The 24,756-nt window shown below is 41.0% G+C and overlaps 1 protein-coding gene across 1 annotated transcript in view; it reads left to right on the top strand.

Annotated features, from left to right (window-relative positions):
* COL14A1 (collagen, type XIV, alpha 1) overlaps positions 1–24,756 on the top strand; it is a 255,503-nt gene that overhangs the window by 195,026 nt on the left and 35,721 nt on the right. The window contains exons 39-42 of the mRNA XM_011941061.1: positions 127–180; positions 542–595; positions 16,781–16,834; positions 17,450–17,521. Coding sequence (XP_011796451.1) covers positions 127–180; positions 542–595; positions 16,781–16,834; positions 17,450–17,521 — 234 coding nt within the window. The remainder of the gene's footprint in view (positions 1–126; positions 181–541; positions 596–16,780; positions 16,835–17,449; positions 17,522–24,756) is intronic.

Raw genomic sequence — 24,756 nt, 5'->3', positions numbered from 1 at the left:
TATTCTGTTTAGATGTTAGTGAGAACACAATTTACTGTGGAAAATATTTAAATAATGAGAGAGGGAAAAGAAAACGCTAAGAATTTCCCTATGTGAACTTAACTCTGTATACTTCTGGATATTCAGGGAATGCCAGGAGATAAAGGAGAGAAAGGAGATACTGGTCTTCCAGGTCCACAGGTAATATTTTTATTTTTTAAGTCTATTGCTCTCAGTCTACACCTTTGCCAAGGGGGGAAAAAAAGCTGGATCTTCTGAAGTCAGTTGTGATCTTGGTAAGTGTTTTCCATATTAAAGACTGTTTGCCTGTATTCACTTACCCTAAGCCGCTTTTGAGAGTCACACTGATGTTCCTCAGGTGAGCTCTGACAGGGAACGTTCTTTGCCCATGAATAACTTCTAAGTCTGAACTGTAGGTTACAAAGGGTTCACCATTATGCTCTTAGGTTTGTTTGGAGGCCTTCATCTATTTCAGGGAAGCTGGGTGAGCAGATGACTCATTCCTGTGAACCTGACTCTTTTTTGTCCCTGTTCTACATAGGGTATCCCAGGAGGCGTTGGTTCACCAGGACGTGATGGCTCACCAGGCCAGAGGGTAAGGTCTTGCCCAAGGTTGGTTTTTAGCAAAGTAGACTTTTCACCAGGTCACTCTTATTGCTGACTGGCTTCTATGTAAGGGAGTCAAGCCAGTTTTTGCTTTTTGGTTTCTCCTGTTTATGTATATTTCACCTATCCTGCATCTATTTCCCTTCACTGACATCTTCTGTTCATTACTTCGTCAAACCCTAGGAACTTTCATCAAACCTTCCCAAGTTAGCACATCCCTTTCTGAGTGCTCCCATAAGCTGAATATAGTTTATTGTGTGCATTGGTTTAGTAGGTTTCTCCAGTGCTTTCAAATCCTTGAGGCATAAATGTAAAGGAAATAAAGAACCATATGAACTGAAATTTAAATAGAATGGCTTTCTATAGTATCGCTTACATGGCAATCTCCATTTATTTAATATAGTTCAATTATTGGTTGTTTTCATCTGTTCAAGTGGACAGCAGTACAATAAAGTGTAAAGATGTTCAGGAAAGGGATACACTAACATCTGGTATTTGTTTAGTCGATAAGGTTTTACTGAACCAGGTTTGAGGTTCTTGTTCTCAAAGAGTTTATAGTTTATTGCGAAGAAATATAACTAAATAAGAAACTTTTATTACATGCTATAATGAGAGCAGAGCCCTGTGAAAACACAAAGAATGGATAACCAAGCTAGATTTGGAGCCTGGAAGAAGGCTTCTCAGAGGATGTACCATCTAGGCCGAGTCTTGATTGAAAGATAGAAGTCAGCCAGGTGAACAAGGAAAGGAAAACTATTGCAAGCAGAGGGAACAGCATATACAAAGAGATAGAGGTGAGGGAAGGTGGGGCATTTCCAATATTGTGTTTCATTTAGTATGGCAGGAGGTTAGAGTGATTGTGTGTGTGTGTTGAATGCATGTACACACATACTTAGGTGTGGGGCGATTGTTAAGAGATGAAGTTAGAGAGGTAAGCATAAATTCACTTAAATCATCTATTTTTTCCAACTAAGGATTTTGAACTTTAACATGAAGGCAATACGAAGTCATTAAATTTTCAGCAAGGGACACAGAGGCTGATCTTCCTTAAACTGTCACCGATTTAGACATGTGAGCAGCTCCACCGTTTTCCTCAAGACTGGATTATATAGAGCGGTAACCACTTAGATCCAAGCCAATGAAGGACAACACATCTGGCGTTCACTGGTGTTTTTGGTCAAACTTACTAGGTTAGCAAACAATTGACTTGAGCACTCACTTCTCTACTCAAACAAGGCTTTTAGCTCAGGGTAGCTACACTGTTCAAGAATAGTGAAATTGTTCTTGTTTTTTTTCTATAGAATGTAGATGTGCAACCCTTCTACTTCCACCCCGCTTTTTTTTAACACCAAACTTTCGTTTGCGTAAAATCTCAGTGTAGTCTCTGTTCATCAAATGGAATTACTTAGTCCGTGAAACATGTTTAGGTGAATGTATCTGAAGAAGGCATTCTGTAACAGTTAGATTTATGTAGCATTCTTGTACATGTGGAAGGAACGTCTAGAAATATTTATATATTTTGGCAAAGGGCGTAGGCTAAGATCCTGTGTGGTTACACACCTGGATTCCTTCATGATTCCTGAAGTTCTGAAAATGGCAATTCTAAAGATTTAGTTTGGTGAGTTTATTTGATTTATCTGTGCATGAAGTCCAATCTTGGCAAAGAACTCACAAATCAAACATGTTGAATTAGTGTTTGAATCATTTGGTTTTGGATTTCTTTCTTTTAACACCAATATACCAACACAGACTTTTGATAAATATTTTGCTATCCCTCCAAATGTGTGTTCCTCTATAGGATTAAAAGTCTTAGAGCTGTAATAAAGTGATAAGATATCTGTACTTGGATTTTATTTTACTTTCTCTTCCAATCTGAAAGTCAAACTTTTAGAGTATGTCTGATTCTTACTTTGAAAACATATTAGATGGAAGTAGGCTTGCTTTTCCAAACTAGATTTCTGAGGATATTCATTCTTTATAGGGCCACGTTTAAAGAAAAGATTATATGAATCCTGTGATGATTGTTTTAGGAGAGATATTTGAAGGCAATATCATTTCAATGTGCAATAGGAGGGGATGCCATTCACACAGAGTAAAACCCCTGAAATTGTGTAACATGGCTGCCTTGCTTGAGGGAAGGACCACATTTTTTTTTATCAATCAGCCATGTCTTAATTGAGCACATATAATATGCCGTGTACTACACTCAGCCTGGACAGAGTTGTTCATTACTGCCTACAGGGAAGAATCCAGAAGAAGAGAGAACTTCAGTGGCAGAGGGAGACAGTTTGTAGACTATTTACCTAGAGGAGATGGAAGGAAGGGATAAGAGCATGGCTATTCCCTGGGGCCAGAAAAACAAAAGGGTCTTCTCAAAGACAGTAGAGAAGGAAAGAAGAAATGAAGGATGGATTACAAATGGCTATTTAGGTGGCTCTGATCTGTTCAGTCAACTGATCTGAGGGCTTAAGGATAGTAAAGTTCTCACACAGTTAGATATTAATAATTACTGGGCAGGATTGTAAGGTAGGAGGCCCAGGACAACTTTCATGGTGGGAAACAGACCTTGGACATAAAGCACTCCAGAAGACACGCTGCCTTGGAGGGCCAGCTCTCCCTGGTTTGGCAGTGGGAGAGGAGGTGCTGTTTATAGAGTAAGCACAAACACCTTGCAATTATTCCTGCTCCACCTCAGGCCATTCTAAAAGGCAAAGCTACATTTGGGGAAAAAAAAATTACAACAACAATAACAACCATGGCTTAGAACAGACAGAGAGCAAACACAGGATGATGAAACTTACTGCTGAAATGACTGAGAAGACACTTCCAGAAAACTCCCCAGTCAGGCTTCGCTGTCCAGAAATTCAGGAAGGCAAAATTTTTTATTTTCCTCCACTCTGAGCACTGAAATCACTTAATGTTACTGTGCCTTTATTTCCCCAGTCCTGTGTGAGTAAAGCCTACTCTAGGGAAAGGAGAAGGAAACTGCAGCAAACATTTTCAATGATGTTCAATGGGTGCTTTTAGCTCCTTGGACAGTGTAAGGAGTACGTGAGTGTGGTGTGCAGTAGGGGTGGTGGGCTATTCCTTACTGCTCATTTTTCTTCCTTTTCTATCTTTGCCTTTTCTTGTTTATTTACTTATTTTAATTTTAATTTTTACAGATAAGGTCTTGCTCTGTGGCCCAGGCTGGAGTGCAGTGGCGCAATCGTGACTCACTGCAGCCTCAAACTCCTGGGCTCAAGTGATCCTCCCACCTCAGCCTACCAGGTAGCTGGGACTGCAGGTTTGCATCACCTTGTCTGGCTAACTTTTTTGTTTTTGTAGAGATGGGGGTCTTGTTATTTTGCCCAGGGTGGTCTCAAACACCTGGCTTCAAGCGATTCTCCTGCCTCAGCCTCCCAAAGTGCTGGGATTACAAGCACGAGCCACAACACCTGGCCAAATCTTTGTCTTCTCTTATTGACAGGCACAAACTTAAAGTGCAAACCAGGTGCCATCGCCTTGACTGAAAGCTTAGGGAAAGGTTAGCATCCCTTTCCTGGAGCTGAAACCAATAGTACCCCTGAATTTAACCTAGAAGGAGAGAGATCTTAACAAATAATAAAAAGGAGAAGATGAAACATCTTCTCTTCTAATGTTTCTAGCTTATTCTGGCTTTTCCCAAGGGGAATCTTTGACTCTTAGAGGTAGCTCTTATTCAACTCTGGGCCTGAGGCCATAAGCAAGTCCGGTAAAAACTGGACTTCTTGATTGAACAAGTTACAGCCTCTTGCTAGGCAGCCAGTAGAGTACAGGACCACACTTTAAAAAGCAATAGTGCAAGTTCATATTTCATAGCCAAGTGCATTGGGGTCATTCCAGAAGAAAGCATTTTCGTCTCATCTTTCATTGCACTGTAAATCTTGTTACTGCTCTCATCTCCTTCCTCTTCTTTTCTTGGTATCTGTGACCTCAGAACCTATCCTGTGATCTTTGAGCTCCTCTAATATATGGTGGATTTCTCAGTCCCTACCCTAGATATCAGGGTGGTCCCCAGGAAAACTAGGAAGAATAGGCAAGACATGGATTACTTCATGTTTCCAAGCCTCACTTTCCTCAGCGGTAAAGTGGAAAAAATAATATTTGACTGCAGAGAATTGTCATGGAGATTAATTCATATAAAGCATTTCTCTATAAAAATGTGATTTTAGCTAATACTAGTATTCACTATTTTCAAGGTAAACTTAAATCTGGACATTTATAATATTTTATAAGGCTTGTACTTGACATTTCAAGATGCCCTAGGAGACTAAAGAAATACAAAAATTCTTTTCTTAAAAGCAAGTTAACATTTTTTTTCTTGGATTTCACATGACAAGGACATCGGAAGCATGCTTCTAGATTGCACAGGTTTTATGTCTACAAAGGACATATTTGTGATGAATATTCCATTTCATCAAAAGTGAGTTAGACTTGACATGCACTTGAGAAACTGAACTTGAGTCAACTATCTGGATTTAATTTTTATCATAAATGTTAAGCAGTGATGAAATATTTATCTAAGGAATATTTTGTAAAATACTGAGATTCATGATAATTATTCCCTTGAGCATCTTACGCCTTCTGAAGAGGATGTGTAAATACCGTCACAAAACTAGTGGAGGGAATAATTTGATTTTCTTCTTTGTGGGTCTAGATGGGTTTTATAAAATCCCAAGAAAGCCTTTGCGCAATCAGCCACGGTGGTGATGGCATGTGCAGTTGAGACTAAACAGATTATTTTAATAAAAATAGCAGCAACTACTACCATGAATTATTGAGTGTGTGCAGGTGCTTTGCAAATATGATGTTCTCCAGTCCTCGGAATAACTATGAGTGCTAGGCATTGTTATCCCCATTTTGCAGACAAAGAATCTAAAGCTCAGGAAACTGAAGAAGCAATGGCACACGGCTAGTAAGTGTTAGAGCTAGGATTTTAATCCATCTGCCTGGCTCCTACACTTCACTCTTTCTTTCCACAAAATTATATTCATAAAGATCACCATAGGATTTTGTTACTGTGAGAAAATCTTTCTCAAAAGAGATATTTAATAAGCAGGACTTCAACATGGAAGATGTCTCGCCCAGCATTTTGGGGCAATAGGAACCCAGTGTGGGTAAATTTCTTGAAGAAGTAGATACTGATACTACACCCATAAAAATATGCTTTCTTGATCACTTTACACCTTTACCTGGAGAGTGGCACACCTGGGCACATCTGAGAAGAGAACAGCTACTAGGGCATATTAGTTTCCTGTTATTACTGACTCTAAGGATACTTCTGGACTGGGCGCGGTGGCTCACGCCTACAATCCCAGCACTTTGGGAGGCCAAGGCGGGTGGATCACGAGGTCAGGTGTTCAAGACAAGCCTGGCCAACATGGTGATACCCTGTCCCTACTAAAAATACAAAAAATAAATAAATAAATAAATAAATAATTGGGCATGGTGTCATGTGCCTGTGATCCCAGCTACTCAGGAGGCTGAGGCAGGAGAATTACTTGAACCCAGGAGGTGGAGGTTGCAGTGAGCCGAGATCGCACCACTGCTCTCCAGCCTGGGTGACAGAACAAGACTCCGTCTCAGAAAGAAAAAAAAAAGATACTTCTGAAATTGTCTTTATCTGGGACACAGGCGTGGTACAAATAGTAACATCTGCTTTGTGCCCTGGTTCTAACACTGTCCTTCAGCGTTGGGATTTGCGTTTTATATTGGTAAACCAGCAGTTTCCTAACTTAAGTCATCAGGTCGTTGTTTTGTGTTTTAATATACAGATTCCTGTACTTTAGTCTCAGAGATTTGGAATCAAAAGGTCTTAGGCATGACTTAGGAATGTATAGTTCTTAAAAGCTTAATGATTCTGATAACCAGCTAGGTTTTGGAATTACTAGGTAGTATATTGTGTGAGACCTACCGATGTCAAAGTGATTTCTTTAATAGACTATTGCTGGTATTTTTTTTTGTTTTGTTTTAATTCACTGAAGTCATCACTGCAGGTTACTAAAAATGTACATATGTTTGTATTTATATAGATACACTTTGAAATTATAAATGAGTATGTATATATTAAAAATCGTGTATGTGGACCGCATGTTCTCACTTATAAGTGGCAGCTGAACAATGAGATAACATGGACACAGGGAGGGGAACAACACACACTGGGGCCTGGTAGGGGGTGGGGTTGGGGAAGGAGAGCATTAGGAAAAATAACTAATGCATGCTGGGATTGATACCTCGGTGACAGGTTGACAGGTGCAGCAAACCACCATGGCACATATTTACCTATGTAACAAACCTCCACATCCTGCATATGCACCCTGGAACTTAAAATAAAAATAAAATAGTATGTGTGGTACATGTACAAGATATACAGGTTTGTTACATAGGTAAATATGTGACATGGGGGTTGGTTGTACAAATTATTTCATCACCCAAGTATTAAGCTGTTAAACCTAGAATACATCAATTATTTTTCCTGATTCTCTCCCTTCTGCCATCCTTCACCCACTGTTAGGTCCCAGTGTGGGTTGTTTCCTTTTATGTGTCTACGTGTTCTCATCATTTGGCTCCCACTTATAAGTGAGAACATGCAGAATCTGGTTTTTCTATTCCTGCAGAAGTTTGCTAAGAATAATGCCCTCCAGCTCCATCCATGTCCTTGCAAAGGACATGCTCTTATTCTTTTCTGTGGCTGCATGGTATTCTATGGTGTATATGTACTACATTTTCTTTATCCAGTCTATCATTGATGGGCATTTAGGTTGATTCCATGTCTTTGCTATTGTGAATAGTGCTGTAGTGAACCTACACATGCATGTGTCTTTATAATAGAACAGTTTATACTCCTTTGGGCATATTCCCAGTAATGGGATTGCGAGATTGAATAGTAATTCTGTCTTTAGGTCTTTAAGGAATCACCACACTGCCTTCCACAATGGTTGAACTAGTTTACACTCCCACCAATAGTGTAAAAGCATTCCTTTTCCTCCACAACTTCACCAGCATCTGTCTTTGTTTTGTTTTGTTTTTAACTTTTTAATAATAGGCATTCTGACTGGTGTGAGATGACATCTCAGTGTAGTTTTGATTTGCATTTCTTTAATGATTAGTGATGTTGAGCTTTCTTTTTCATGTGATTGTTGGCTACATCTATGTCTTCTTTTGATAAATGTCTGTTCATATCCTTTGCCTACTTTTTAATGGAGTTTTTTTTTTTTCTTGTAAGTTTGTTTAAGTCCCTTAGAGATGCTGGATATTAGGTCTTTGTCAGATGCATAGTTTGCAAACTTTTTCTCCCATTCTGTAAGTTGTCTTTTTAGTCTGTTGATAGTTTCTTTTGCTGTACAGAAGCTCTTTAGTATAATTAGAGCCCATTTGTCAATTTTTGCTTTTGTTGCAGTTGTTTTTGGCATCTTTGTCATGAAATCTTTGCCCATGCCTATGTCCTGAATGGTATTGCCTAGGTTATCTTCCAGGGTTTTTGTAGTTTTGGGTTTTACATTTAAGTTTTTAATCCATCTTGAGTTAATATTTGTATAATATGGTATAAGGAAGGGGTCCAGTTTCAATCTTCTGCATGTGGTTAGCCAGTTATCCCAGCACCATTTATTGAAGATGGAGTCATTTCCCCATTGCTTGTTTTTGTCACATTTCTCAAAGATCAGATAGTTATTGGTGTGTGGTCTTATTTCTGGGTTCTCTTTTCTGCTCCATTGGTCTATGTGTCTGCTCTTATACCAGTACCATGTTCTTTTGGTTACCATACCTCTGTAGTACAGTTTGAAGTCATGAAGTGTGACGCCTCCAGCTTTGTTCTTTTTGCTTAGGATTGCCTTGGCTATAAGAATGAGATAATGTCCTTTTAAGCAACATGGATGGATTCGGAGGCCATCATCCTGGGTAAACTAACACAGGAATAGAAAACCAAATACCACATAGTCTCACTTACAAGTGGGAGCTAAGCATTGAGTACATGTGGACACAAAGAAGGGAACAATGGACACTGGGACCTACTTGAGGGTAGAGGGAGAGGGGAGGATAAGGATCAAAAAATATGTATTGGGTACTATGCTTATTACCTGGGTAGCAAAATAATCTATACAACAGACCCCTGTGATATGCAATTTGCCTGTATAACAAACCAGCACATGTACCCGTGAACCTAAAAAAAAGTTTAAAAATAAATGAATAAATAAATAAATGAAATAAAAATAGTATATGTGTATATATGACATATAAATAGATGTATATGTTTATCTGTGCATATATACATATACATTTTTAATGTGTGTGTGTGTGTGCAAGTTTGTGTTACTGAAAATTTCCCCATGTGACCCAACACAAGGATTGACCCCGGATCTCTAGCCTGGGACAGTGTTTGCAGGGTGTGTGGCTTCTAGTTGCTTGGCTTCTTAATCTGGTGATTGGTCTTAATCCTTTGCTGCAAATAGCAGCCTTATTTCTTATGGCTAGCTGCCACACTAGTCTGCTTACAGAAGTCCAGAGCATGCCACAGGGTTGAAATGGTGCAACGGGGATTTCTTCAAGAAGCATTTCTCTAACCCTGACTGCTTGAGCCTGGCCCCTTTCAACAAATTCATCTGTTGCCAGCTGCTTAGAGACCCCACTCTACCCGAGGGTATAGCGTCAGTTGAATGACCTTAACAATTGGCCAGAATCTTAAGGTTAGTATCATGACCTACCATTGTCTGCTTCAAAGAATGAATGAATGAAGAATATTATAATTGAGTCACTAGTTCTAGGCAGTATTTCTGCTGTCTGACTTGATTTTCAATTGCAACGCTATTTATGGGCAGGTCAGTTTTTGAGAGACCATAGGCACAGTACCTAGAAACTACAGACTTATAAAGAGCCTACCGAAAAATGTTTAGAAACTTGCAAAAAAGCACATATATTTGTTCTACAATATGGAAAAGAAAACTGCAAAAATGGAAATGAAGAAATGTTTAATTAAATGTCTGTATAGCAGTATGCTTTGCCAATTTCAGCCATAGTTAAATTTAGTGTTTATTCAAATGTTAGTGATTTTGAAAGCAAATTGTGGGTTAGGCATACTTTTGCTGATAAATCATAGCCAACCTTAACTTAATAAGTTGCTCATAGGTAAATGTTTTTAAAAGCAAATTATAAAAATCCTTTCAAGTTTTTATAGCAGGAATTATTTTTAATGTGGACTATGGGTGCATATTAATATTTTGAGGTAGGAATATTAAAAAGGAAAAATGCCTAGAGCTATTCATGTTATTTTTAAAAATCCCTGTCTGTGGGTGACTGATTTCATGCATTTAAAAAAAAACCTAGGTGAATTCACATATTATGCTTATTGTTTAACCTTCTATTTCCTAATATTCACTGTACATTGCTTAATTAAATGTTCTGCTGTTTGTTTGTTTGTTTGTTTCTGAGACAGAGTCTCACTCTGTCAGCCAGGCAGGAGTGCAGTGGTATGATCTTGGCTCACTGCAACCTCCACCTCCTGGCTTCAAGTGATTCTCCTGCCTCGGCCATTTGAGTATCTGGGCTTACAGGTGTGAGCTACCATGCCTGGCTAGTTTTTGTATTTTTAGTAGAGATGGGACTTCGCCATGTTGGTCAGGCTGGTCCTGAACCCCTGACCTCCAGTGATCCACCCTCCTCGGCCTCCCAAAGTGCTAGGATTACAGGCATGAGCCACCGCACCTGGCCAAGTGTTCTGTTTTATATGAGGATGCTTAATCCCTAAACATACATCTTCTTAGATTCGCTCCCTGGTGTATAATGGAAAATTTATAGATATAGAAAGGTTTGGGGACATGCAAGCACTTTTTTTAGCTGTCAATAGTTGAAGACCATTTAGTGAGCTTTGATTATAGTTAAGCTGAATGACAAAGCTAGAATTTGCCCATTAATCTACCCTACAAAATGCAGATACCTTACAAAATTTTTCTTTTCACCAAGTTTATTGCTTGTGTATAAAAAGCTTCTGCTACTGCTGCTCACCCTGAAATGAAGATGTGAGAAGAAGGGCCTGAACCCTGCCCTTTTAAGAGCTGACTGGCTTGCCAATGAGAGCTGTAACATGCAGTGGTGTGTGAACAGGGAGACTCATGCCATGGACCCAACCATTCTGATTACTTGACTTAAATTCCACCTCTTCTGTGAAAATGTCTCTGTGCCCAAGCCTGGGTTAGGTGCGCTTCCTCCATGTTCCCATTGGAACTCTATAGTCTCTCAGTGTAACACACTGTTGGTTTCTTTTCATTGTTTGACTATCCTCAAAACTGTAAACTCTTAGGAGAGTGGCTGTCTTGTCCATCACTGTTTACCTAGAGCCTAGCAGAATCCCCAGCATGTGGGTACCTGTACAGATATTTCTGGATAATATGACAACTGCAAGGCTTGCAAATAAAAAATCTTTCAAAGGTAGGTTTACTGGTGTCATTTAAGAGTTTAAAAATAAAACTATTTCGAGATGGAAAATGTGAAGATCTTTAATTTTCTAGGGTTAAGAAGAAATTTTAGGAGAAATGGCTTTGTGTTTTTTAATGGTATTAAGGCTGATATCCTTTTAGTTATCACAATTTATAAGAAAAATTTAATTTGAGATAATGCAAACAGATAGCTTACAGTAATCTTAAAAACACTTTTGTTCTTGGTTGGGTGCAGTGGTTCATGCCCGTAATCCCAGCACTTTGGGAGGCCAAGGCAGGTGGATCACTTAAGGTCAGGAGTTCAAGACCCACCTGACCAACATGGTGAAATCCTGTCTCTACAAAAAAAATACAAAAATTAGCTGGGTGCAGTGGTGCATGTCTGTAATACCAGCCACTCAGGAGACTGAGGCAGGAGAATTTCTTGAACCTGGGAGGCAGAAATTGCCATGAGCCGAGATTGTACCACTGCACTCCAGCCCGAGCAACAGAGTGAGTGAGACTCCATCTCAAAAAACAGAAACAAAAACAAAACCCACCTTTGTTCTTGAACAAATTTGTTCTTTGTTCTCGAACCATTATATCTAAAAGTGTTTAGTTGTTCATGAAAAAAAGTGCCAGAATGAAATGCATTGTAGTGGATGCTGCTGGTGCCCTGATTGGATCCCCTTTACCTGACAGGTGAACTACATCACCAGCTGCTATGGTGCTGACTGATAACAACTCATAATTGTCCCCTTCTCCAGAAAATTGCCCTTGGAAATGTTATTTTGGCCCTCAGTCAATGACTAACTGATTTCGTTCATAGACTCTTACTGTGAGTCAACTCTGATGTGTAATTCACACTCCAGAGCTCCGCATGGGATCAGGCAAAAGTTTAGATAACTCACTACTCTACCTAACCTCTTCCCTGTCCCTACCCAACTTCCTTACGGGTTTCTTCCAAGAACACTCCTGCAGTAAGTCAAACACACAAGGATCTGGGTCTGCTTCTAGGATCCTAACCCTAAGCTTTTACTAAAATGAAATTTCAGCTTCTGAGAGTAGGATGACTCCTGATGTCTTTTCGACATGCTTGCAGAGGGTTCAAGAGCAAGGAGAATGACACCAGCATTCCCCTCACCCTATACATTTCCAGACTCATTCTACCTGTGATTCACGCTTACTTATTCAACATGATAAGTAGAGAAGGAGTCTCAATTTTATTCAAATTAAGTATTTATTAGTGCAGTACCTTTTTTTTTTTTTTTTTTGAGATGGAGTCTTGCTTTGTCACCCACTGGAATGCAATGGTGCAATCTTGGCTCACTGCAACCTCCACCTCCCAGGTCCAAGTGATTCTCGTGCCTCAGCCTCCCAAGTAGCTGGGATTACAGGCATGAGCCATCACACCTGGCTAAGTTTTGTATTTTTAGTAGAGACAGGGTTTCACCATGTTGGCCAGGCTGGTCTCGAACTCCTGACCTCAGGTCATCTGCCCACCTCAGTCTCCCAAAGTGCTGGGATTACAGGCATGAGCCACTGCACTTGGTCGCGTGCAGTACCTATTTTGTGTCAGCAATGTGTTAAGAAAGTTTTAGGAATGTAGCAGTGAATAAAACATAATTTTCTGCCCTCAAAAGAAGAAGAGAAAGAAGAAATTCCAACTTTTGAGGATACTCTTTAGGTAGAACTTAAAGCAAACAAACGTCTTATCCAGTCTCTGCTTTATTTATTTATTTTTTGAGACAGGGTCTCACTCTATCTCCCAAACTGGAGTGCAGTGGTGTGATCACAGCTCACTGAAGTTTCAACCTTCTGGGCTCAAGCAATACTCCAGTGTAGCTGGGACTACAGGCACAAGCCACCATACGGAGCTATTTTCTTTTTGATTTTAATTTTTTTTTTTTTTTTGTAGAGATAGGGGTGTCTCTGTGTTGCCCAGGCTAGTCTTGAACTCCTGGCTCAAGTGATCCTTTTGCCTCAGCCTCCCAACGTGCTGGGATTACAGGCGTGAGCCACCACACCCAGCTGCAGCCTCCACTTTTGGTTTGATCACACTGAAACACTAGCCCTTTCACCAAATTAAGCTCAAATGTAGGAGCAACATTTCATTCATCCTTCCAGATGATATGCACACCATGTCCATAAATCAAGTGAATTCAAACCCCTCCACAGGAGTACCCTTCCAGTGTCATAGATGAGAACACTGACAGTTTGTTGTTTTTTAAACTCCTTCTCATCTGATTGGGAGAGGGGAATAAATGTGTTATTTCCTGCTGTTCTTCCTTGGAACAATGCAATTTTCTGCAGTTTCTTTTCTGCAGCTTGCCTCCTTCTGTGGAAAAGTTTCCCCTCACTTGTTTTTGGAATGTTTCCCCTCTGGACACAGCCTGGCAGTGACTCAGGGAGAACTCCTGCAGTAACACTGCAGTTTTGGTTGCTGGGCGGTTGCGTTGGCCACAGGTCCTCTGTGGGCTCACACATGGGTGCATGTTCACTCCCTATCCGGTGCTGGAAGAGTTTTAAAGCAGGAAACAAAAGATGACTTTTTGAAAATGTCTCCTTAAGTTAGTGAATATGTGGCCAGGCTCCATTTTTCTAAGAACTTCGTCTCAGAAATAAGAATATATTATTATAAACTTATTTTAAAAAATTAGTTAAGTTTTCTTTCAACTCTCTCTTGGCCCCAGGTTTTCTCACTTGTAATATGAAGGAGTTGAAATGGATGGGTTCTAATGTCCTGTTCATCCATCACATATTTTGATTGATGTTTGTCCTTCTTCCTGGACATGCTACGTTTAAACTCCTTTTAAAATAATTTATTGACTGGGTGCAATGCTCATGCCTTTAATCCCAGCATTTTGGAGAGTTAAGGCGTGCAGATTACTGGAGCCTAGGAGTCCGAGACCAGCCTGAGCAATGCGACAAAACCCCATCTCTACAAAACATACAAAAATGAGCATGTTCTGGCTGTGTCCCCACCCAAATCTCATCTTCAATTGTAGCTCCAATAATTCCCACATGTCATGAGAGGGACGCAGTGGGAGGTAATTGAATCATAGGGGTGGCGTAGTAGCACATGGCTATAGTCCCAGCCACGTGGGAGGCTGAGGTGGGTGAATCACTTGCACCCAGGAGGTCAAGGCAGAGGTGAGTCATGATTGTGCCCCTGTACTCCAACCTGGGTGGCAGAGTAAGACTGTCTCAAAAAAATAAAATAAAATCGTTTATTTCACCTGATATCAGCATTAATTTTTATTGTTTAGTTAGCAGGTCTAAGGACCTGTGTATATGTGTATAATGTAATCTGTATCAGGGTTTATCAAGACTAATATTTTTGACTGAAGTGCAAGAATATAAGTAGTAGTAAAAATAAAAATACTAATTTATGTATCAGGATTGGACAGCAATTATAATAAACCACCCTAAAATCTCAGTGGTTTAATGCAATAAAATGAAATAGAATGAAAGTTGATTACTCATTCACAATCCAGAGCTGTCAGCAAGGGTGGGTGGAGGAGTGGTGGATAGGGAGTCTCTGCTCCACACAGTCATTTAGGAACTCAGGGTCTTTTCATCTTGGAACACTCTTATCTTCAACATTTGGGCTTTAAGTTTGCTCCAGAGTAAGAAAATAAAGCGTAGAATCACGCACTGGAAATTTTTATGAGCTGAAACTCATACTAGCCCCCTGAAACTAGCCCCTTTTCATTGGCCAGAACTCAACCATGTGGCTCCAGCGTAATTGCAGAGAGAGTGCAAAACAGCTAAGCAACGTGCCTAGGCAGGAAAGGAAAATCACAAATATTGGTGAGCCCATGCATCCTCTGCCTTATCTAGTTTCTGACTCGCTAGCATTCTGAGGTTGAGTGTGGCGAAGGGCCTTGCTGACCAGTGTTTCTCCTCCACACTCGTCCTACCCCTGTGTATTATTCTTCTCACACTGCTAATAAAGACATACCCGAGACTGGGTATTTATAAAGGAAGGAGGTTTAATTGACTGAGAGTTTCACGTGGCTGGGGAGACCTCACAATCATGGCAGAAGGCAAAGGAGGAGGAAAGTGATGTCTTAAATGACAGCAGGCAAGAGAGCATGTGTAGGGGAACCCCATTTATAAAACCATCAGATCTCATGAGACTTGTTCACTATCATGAGAACATCATGGGAAAGACTCACCCCTATGATTCAATTACCTCCCACCATGTCCCTCTCATGACATGTGGGAATTATTGGAGCTACAATTTAAGATGAGATGTGGGTGGGGACACAGCCAAACCATATCACCCTGCCCTGGCACCAGCTCTCACACTCTCCTAACTCACACACCATTTCCTCTCCCTCAGCCTTATCGTTGCTGTCTTTTATTTGACACCTTGAGGTAGGGAGACATAATGTGAATCTGGACAGACCTAAAAGATGCATTTTCTGCTGAGTGTGGTGGCTCATGCCTGTAATCCCAGCACTTTGGGAGGCTGAGACAGGCGGATCACCTGAGGTCGGGAGATTGAGATGAGTCTGACCAACATGGAGAAACCCCATCTCTACTAAAAATACAAAATTAGCCAGGCGTGGTGGCACATGCCTGTCATCCCAGCTACTTCGGAGGCTGAGGCAGGAGAATCGCTTGAACCTGGGAGGGGGAGGTTGCAGTGAGCTGAGATTGCGCCATTGCACTCCAGCCTGGGCAACAAGAACAAAACTCTGTCTCAAAAAAAAAAAAAAAAAAAAAGGATGGATTTTCTTGGTAAAATAAGTGGAAAAGACAGCTCACTGGAAAAGTGGCAAGAATGTTAGAAAGGGAGTTGGGAGAGTCTGCAGAGATGCCAAGAGAGGTTTTGAGTTGGTTTGAGATGGAAAATAATTATTCCAATGGGACATCAATTCCGTGGTGAAAATTCAGTTTCTCCCTGTAGTAACAGGTAGTGTTTGGAAAAATATTTTATGAAATTTTGTGAATATGATAAAATTTAGATTGAAGATTCTCTCTTAAATTAATGGCTTTGGAAAGGCCAGCATTCACAATTAAGAGCTATAAACATTTAGGAGTAAGTCATCCTAGCTCTTACAGTTTTTTTAACACTTAACGTAAAAATAACACACATACATATATATTCTATAATTTAGGAAGTTTTTTTTTAAAGAACATCACTTGCTTTCTGCCTTAAATCCTTCCACCAGGGAATGAGGCGCAAACATGTGCTCATTTGTAAGCCCACGATGACAGTAAATCTGCCCACTAGTCAAAGCTCAGTCATTGCCACAGGAAATCCTCCCAAATCTCCTCCAGCTTACTCCTGAAGTTGCAGACTTTCAGATATTGCAGTACTCCTAATGAAAGACAGATCTGTCTGATACAGATTCCCTGCCCAAGACTCTCTTAGGTCATAAAAGACACTAATTCATCTTTTCATCTGCTCATTAATGACCAAGAACGGATCCTCTTCCCATTTGCTGTGCTTAGTTTAGTAAAAGCACTTTTTGGAAGCAAGTTCCTGTTTAAGTTTGTAAGTGGCATTTCTTACACCTAAAATTCTTGCACTGAACAATTTAATGGAGCCAACAGACACAAACACCTTGCCAAAAACAATTTCCATGAAGAGTTTAAAGGCAGTGAATCCTTGGTAGTCCAGAGCAAGCAGCAGGACTTGACCCCCAAATGCGAAAAGGAATTAGATGAGCCCATTCTGAAAGCCATGTAAAGCATCTGCTTAGCTGACACACTGTGTTTCTTTTCACCAGGGCCTTCCAGGAAAGGATGGATCCTCGGGACCTCCAGGACCACCAGGGCCAATAGTAAGCCTTTCCAGAAACTGCTGGGACACACTCTGTTTTAAAGCATTTCATTTCCTTTGAGAGGTTTTCTTTTGCCAGATCTTTTACTCGGCAGCCACCTTCACTCTAGTGTAACAACTCATCCCTTGGGAGAGAACTCTTCCTAAAACTTCTTAGAAAGATAATGTGTCCCTATTGCCCGATTATTCTATTTCATTTCCTTTGAGAGGTTTTCTTTTGCCAGATCTTTTACTCGGCAGCCACCTTCACTCTAGTGTAACAACTCATCCCTTGGGAGAGAACTCTTCCTAAAACTTCTTAGAAAGATAATGTGTCCCTATTGCCCGATTATTCTATCTCAGAGTCATTTTGCCAGAAGATCACCTGCATTGATTTAGCTTTTAGTAAATCACAAGTAAGACTTGAATTTGAAAGAACCACACCTGACGTATAGTGAGGAGGCTAATGAAAAGCCTTCCCTCCATTTTTGGGAATTGGGAACAGGAATGAGGTCCCGGTGATGAGGGGGAGGGAAGCTATCATGGTGTGTATTTGTTACGCTTGCTTAAAAGTTGGCTGTCATTGATGAGAATATGTGATTCCTGACTTTGTTCCATTTTCCTACCTCTCTTCTAGGGCATCCCTGGGGCCCCTGGAGTCCCAGGAATCACAGGAAGCATGGGACCGCAAGGCGCCCTGGGACCACCCGTGAGTATGCAGCCGTAGTCGCTCAGAATGTATGCCCAGTCATCACGATTATTTATGTGTTTAAATTTACCAGCCTCTCTGCTAGTCAGAAATGTTTATTCAGCACTGTTCTCTATGGAAATTCATAAAGGAAATTGGAAAAGCTTCTAGGATAAAGATGAAGATCAGATTGTGCATATGTCATGGCTAAAGATAAATGGTCCTAACAGGGAATAATCTGTCATGCTTTTGCTTATATTTCTATTGCTTGCTATTCTGCATTTGGCTAAGTAAACTCAATATCATCTCTCCAGAGATTGGGCACAACAGCTATGTGTTAATCAAGCCGGGTTCCCAAAGGGAAAAATACAAAGCTTGGGAAATTCAAAGCTTAATGAACGTGAGATTAGATTTTTCTCTTCTAAATTCTACAAGACAGAATTTCCCATTAAAACACACAGTCACACATAAGTGAGAGGTGTTATAAGTGAAAACGTAATGAACAGAACTCTTTAACTCTGGTTTTTGTTCTTCTAGTCTCTTAGGTTGGTGTTTAAATGTGATCAATGGGAGGGGAAGGGATAAGGTGGAAGAAAAACAAATGAACACATCTGGGCCTGTTTCTTCATCTGTAAAATGAGGTCATTGTATTACATGGCCTCTGGAGACATGCTTGGCATCTTCTGGTGACATGCAAGTTGTTCCTTCTAGGTTTAGATGTTAGTCAGCATTCTGATATTTATCTGTGAATTGCTAAGTCTGCATCCATAAACTAAAAGATTGAAAAATGCAAAGATGTGTATGACTGCAAACGCACTAAGAATGTGTGCAGCAGTGAAATCCGATGGATGAGGATGGAAGCGTCTAGTGAATTAGATTCATGTTACCACTTAACAAATGGCCACAATCTCAGTGGCTTAAAACAACACAAATTTGTTATCTTACAGTTTCGCAGGTCAGAAGTCTGGCACAGATCTCACTGAGTTAAAGGGAAGGTGTCAGTATTTCCTTTCTGGAGGCTAGAGGAAAGAATCTCTTTCCTGGCCTTTTCTAGCTGCTAAAAGCCTCCCATAGTCCTTCCTTGGCTCACGGTCCACCTGCATCTTCAAAGCCAGCAATGTTGCATCTCTCTGGCCTTTTTCTGCCATAGTCACTTCTCTCTGACCACAGCCAGGAAAGGTTCTCTTCAGGACTTACGTGATTACATTCAGGCTAATCATAGATAATCTCCCTAGATAATTCCCAAATCCTTAACTAAGTCACATTTGCTAATTCCCTTTTGCCACATTAGGTAACATATTCACAGGTTCTGAGGATTAGGGCAAAGAAGTTTGAGGGGGCTTTTTTTCTGCCTACCATAGTAAACAAGATGTAACAGAAATGTTGGTTCTCATTCAGAAAGTGGCCTCTCTTCCTCTAGCAACCCAGATAGTCTTGTTCCTCTTATCCCTGAAACTCATTTTAATAAAATTATTTCATCCTCAGAATCCTTTTCTGGACCATGACTCACGTGAGACTTATGTAGGTACACAAACCCATACAGGGTATGCACATAAATAAGCATCTTGATTTTAGCAAATACATCCTAATTTGCACATCCAAATAAATGCTATCCTTAGTAATCACTTTATACAGCTGCATCTTTATTCCAATTACAATGTCATTCAAAATACCTTTAGATCTCGTCTTTTTATATCAACCTAGTAGTGGGTCACAGAAGAAAATCTGATTGCTTTATCTTCACATATCTTTTTTTAATTCAAAAACATGTTGCCAAGTATGATCCTGTACCTAGAAACATACACTGAAACCCACATGTGTGAGCACATGAAAAAAAATGCATGCATACATACACACCCACACACGTACGCACACACACAACTGTCTTCATTCTTTCACTGCAAGCTTATCTCTTCATTTGATTCGAAGCTGTATCATACCAGAAAAGAAACTTAAAAACATACTCTCTGGTATTTGGCTTCAGTCTGCTTTCCAGAATGTGCTCCTGGGAACCAGAGTTTTAGAATATATCCACAGTGCCAGACAGCAAGGGGTCCTGGTCAAAGAAGTGGCCCTGACCTGACCCTAACTAGCTGTATAAGCCACATGCACAGAAACTGCTTGCCTAATCTGTTTCTCGGAAATTCATGGGAAGTTTTAGGACATCAAAAGCTTTGAGGCATCCCGAAGTGAAAATAGAAAACACCCAAAACTAGTTTAATTTGGTTAGACAATAAATGTATTTGTGCATGAGGTTCTTATTCTTACTAGCATCTCCTAGAACTGGTTTCTCCTAAGCCAGGCTAGGAAAAAGCAAGGTAAGGACTGATCCTGACCCAAGAGGGAGGCAATAGGAAAGCGGGAAGGAAAGAAATGCAGGCTCTGAGAGCTATGGGAGAGTTGACATGGAGCGTGGAGAGCTAGAGTGAGACCTGGAATCTTTGAGTAACTATGATAGCACCCTGCTCACTCACCTGGCCTTTGGTGGCTCTGGATTAGACTCCAAATGTAGTATCTACAGAAATGCCAATAAAATTTTCCCATAAATAAAACACTTGTTCATAATGTGGTTTTCATTATAAATCAGCAGAAAGGGGCCCTTGATAGCAGCAGGAGGGGCCTTTGTGCCATTGGCACTTCGATCAGAGGCAGAAACCATTTGGCCTATAAGAATCGGGTAGGGATACCACAGTTGGCTTGGGAATTTCCTCTCAAAAGCAAGTTGCTTTCTGAACTGTCCAGCCCAGACTTTTTTGGACCCACTGGCTCCCAGATGCTTGCTGCCTGCCAGACTGGCATGACTGTGACAGCAGGCTCTGTGTCATGGTGTTAAGGCCTTGATTGATTTCCCATGGATGTCTGTCTAGGAAGGCATGAGGGAAAGGGACCAAGAGGGACAGGCTGCACCGCTGAAAATAGCAACATGTTTCCTACAGTGGGTGCCAGAAACGCTTGCTTTTGTGCGCTCTGCCTCCAGCTGCTGGCTCCCTAGGGCAGAATGTACTTTGCTGCTACTGAGGTCCTAATTTCTATCTAAGTTTTGAGCATTGGCTTAGGTACAGTTCCTCCTCTGCAGTTGTTAGAGAGTGATAAAGCACACGAAAGAAGGAGCTGCTTACTGCTGGGGCCAAGTGTTCAGCCAGGTGGACAGGTCCAGGGTTACATCACTGAAGGAGCTTTGCATTAGAAGTCAGGATACCTGAGTTCCTGATGTAGCCCTGACATGACTCAAAGTAGCTGTAAGCCACATCACTTGCACAAATCATCTAGCCTTTCAGAATGTCAGTTTCCTAATTCATTCATTTAAAATATCTAGGGAGTGAGCACAATCCATATAAGATTAAATGGTGGGAAGTGGTCATGAGGGGTACCAAAGATCTCAAGACGTTTTTCCATACTGTTGAGAAATCCAGAGAGAATGATATTTTTATATACGAAGCTGTAATAAAGGGCAGAAAGTGTGAAATGCCTTAAGGGAAAGACAAGGAAGTTGCTCTGAAAGCTCCATTAAGAGAGAGACCCCTAAGCTGAGGGGTAGGAGTAGCGGCTTCAGAAGGAGGGACCATTTTGATGAGATCTTAGAATATGGGTAGGATTCCCACCCACAGAGACAGAAAGATTGCATCACTTCGGTGACAGTTGCAGAAAAACATAAGGCAAACACAGAGCACCCCATCTCTGTACCTTTTACTATTTTTCCATTCTTTCTCTAGTTCCATCACGACTACCGCGGTTTTGTTTCAGGCCCTGCTCGCTGCTCCCAAAGACTATCCCGAGAGGCTCTCATTGGCCCCCCGGCCTCTGCTTTAGCCCTGTTCTAGTCCATTCCTCAGCTGCCAGAACATCTTTTAGTGCAACTCCCACATGTCACTGTCTGGCTTGAATCTCCTCCTTATATCTGGAGGAAGGAGCCCAATTGTTCAGCACAGAGCTCATGGCCCTTTAGGATGGGCCCCTGCTTTCCTTTCCAACTTGGATTACCATCCTCCCTTCACTTGGATTCACTCATACATTATTTACAGTTCCCGAAATATATGCCATACCATTTCACACGTTTGTCTTTGGGGATGCTAACAACTTACAGGATGCTCTTTGGGATGCTCATTTGCCTTACTGGGCTGCATTCTTTTTCACCACTTGGTGAGCTCCCGGCAAATCCTTCTTTAAGGCTTCTCATCTCCCGAGTAAAGCCACCCCTCCCTTTGCAGGCTGTTAGGTACTGCATTTCAACTATTGATGTTTGTCTCTCCACTAAAAGGATAATTCCTTAAGGACAGAAATTTTATCATACTCCTGTGTAGAGTCCTAGACCCCAGTTCAGTGTCTAACACAGAGAGTACTTAATATGTATTTATTAAAAGAAAAAAAGAAGGCTGGGTGGGGTGACTTATGCATGTAATCCCAGCACTTTGGGAGGCCAAGGCAGGCGAATCATTTGAGGTCAGGAGTTTGAGACCACCCCGGCCAACATGGTGAAATCTTGTCTCTACTAAAAAAGAAATACAAAAATTAACTGGGCGCAGTGGTGGGTGCTTGTAATCCCAGCTACCCAAGAAGCTGAGACATGAGAATCGCTTAAACCCGGGAGGCAGAGGTTGCAGTGAGCCAAGATCATACCACTGCACTCCAGCCTGGGAGACAAAGCAAGACTCTGTCTCAAAAAAAAAAAAAGGAGGTACATTTATATTCTAGTTAGGCTGATGTTCAAAGGCATGTTAAAGGCCTATTAGAAGAATATTCTTATAGATTAGGGGTCAGGTCGTGGAAGACATTTCAAGCCAGCCTAAGATGTTTTGATTTAGTTTAACAGACATCTTTAATATGTGGTACCTGAACCACAGATCGTTCCTCTTCCTTCCAGCACTAAAACTCGGTGAATCTATGAATGTAGCCACTGTATTTTTTTCTTTTCTTTACACTTCAAGTGCTCCTAAAATGAAAGGAAAGTGTGCCACTTTTTCCTGCCTGCACCTGCAGGGAATATGTGTTTTCCCTCAAAGCATACTTTGGTGGAGTTATGGGCCTTCACTTGCTCAGGAATTTTTATTTTGTTTTTGTTTTAATTTGTAAAAATCAAAGGAACGATGTCAGAAAAGTTGGAATGAAAAAATTTCTTGCCATACAGATATTTCATTAAAAAGATCTTTCACTGAGACCGCCCAGCTGCACCCTTTGGCTACTTAATAACCAGCATCATGAGACTGAGTTTGAGGAATTTCAAGCCCAGTTAAACACATCCATCCCTACATACCAAAAGGTGCCAACAGCTGATGCTCTCCATTTACCATGTCAATCAGGTTTGCACTATAATTGCGTTCTCTAGATTTAAAACATTTTCAAACAAGCCAGTTTCATAAATGGTAGCAAGAATAGCAGGAAAATTGTCAAAAAATGTATTGGTGCAGAAATAAAGTTATTCAAGATAAAACAGATTTTTTAAAAAATGACTCAAGCTGCAACCTAGTTCTGAATTACTAGAGTTAGGCTTTAGGCATGGTATGTTTGCTTGTTTTGCTTTATTTTAATTGAGAAAATATTATCTTCCCTGGAATAGAAGATACGAGCTAGCAGAATTGCTGAACAGAGTTCTCTTTCAACAGAGTGGTAGAGTATACTCGGGATGTGCATGGATTCTGGAGCCCACAGGTTTGGTTCAGGTCCCCAGTTTTTTCACTTCCTTATTGCATGGCCTTGAGCAAGTGACATGACCTCTTAGTGCCTCATTTTCCATATGTGGAAAATGCGAATAATATAGGATTGTTATAAAGAATGAATGGGTTAATCTTATAGGAGTATTATAAGCACTAAATAAGTTAATCATATAGGAGTGTTATAAGAATTAAATGAATTAGGGGCGGTTCCAAGATGGCCAAATAGGAGCAGCTCCAGGCTACAGCTCCAAGCGTGAACAACACAGAAGACGGGTGATTTTTGCATTTCCAATTGAGGTACTGGTTTCATCTTACTGGGGCTTGTTGGACAGTGTGGGCAGGACAGTGGGTACAGCCCACGGAGCGTGAGCTGAAGAAGGGCAAGGCATTGCCTCACCTGGGAAGCGCAGGGGGTCAGGTAATTCTGTTTCCTAGCCAAGGGAAGTAGTAACAGATGGCACCTGGAAAATCAGATCAGTCCCACCCTAATACTGCACTTGTCCAACGGTCTTAGCAAACGGCACACCAGGAGATTATATCCTGCACCTGGCTCAGAGGGTCCCATGCCCACGGAGCCTCGATCATTGCTAGCACAGCAGTCTGAGATCAAACTGCAAGGCGGCAGCCAGGCTGGGGGAGGGGCATCCGCCATTGCTGAGGCTTCAGTAGGCAAACAAAGTGGCCAGGAAGCTTGAAGTGGGTGGAGCCCACCACAGCTGGAGGAGCCCTGCCTGCCTCTATAGACTCCACCTCTAGGGGCAGGGCATAGGCTATCAAAAGGCAGCAGAAACCTCTGCAGACTTAAATGTCCCTTTCTGACAGCTTTGAAGAGAGTAGTTGTTCTCCCATTATGGAGTTTGAGATCTGAGACCATCGATGCTAGGAAGAAACTGCATCAGCTAACGAGTAAAATAACCAGCTAACATCATAATGACAGGATCAAGTTCACACATAACAATATTAACCTTAAATGTAAATGGGCTAAATGCTCCAATTAAAAGACACAGACTGGCAAATTGGATCAGTGTGCTGTATTCAGGAGACCCATCTCACGTGCAGAGACACACATAGGCTCAAAATTAAGAGATGGAGGAAGAGCTACCAAGCAAATGGAAAATAAAAAAAGGCAGGGGTTGCAATCCTAGTCTCTGATAAAACAGACTTTGAACCAACAAAGATCAAAAGAGACAAAGAAGGTCATTTCATAATGGTAAAGGGATCAATTCAACAAGAAGAGCTAACTATCCTAAATATATAGTACTGCACCCAGTACAGGAGCACCCAGATTCATAAAAGAAGTCCTTAGAGACTACAAAGAGACTTAGACTCCCACACAATAATAATGGGAGAATTTAACTCCCCACTATCAACATTAGACAGATCAAGACAGAAAGTTAACAAGGATATCCAGGAATTGAACTCAGCTCTGCACCAAGCAGACCTAATAGACATCTACGGAACTTTCCACCCCAAATCAACAGAATATACATTCTTCTCAGCACCACACCGCACTTGTTCCAAAATTGACCACATAGTTGGAAGTAAAGCACTCCTCAGCAAATGTAAAAGAACAGAAATTATAACAAACTGTCTCTCAGACCACGG

Source organism: Colobus angolensis, unplaced genomic scaffold (assembly GCF_000951035.1).
Source record: "Colobus angolensis palliatus isolate OR3802 unplaced genomic scaffold, Cang.pa_1.0 Scaffold198, whole genome shotgun sequence".
In the NCBI taxonomy this organism is placed as follows: Eukaryota; Metazoa; Chordata; class Mammalia; order Primates; family Cercopithecidae; genus Colobus; species Colobus angolensis.
Note: the sequence above shows the minus strand (reverse complement) of the source record. Positions and strands in the feature narration are given on the sequence as shown.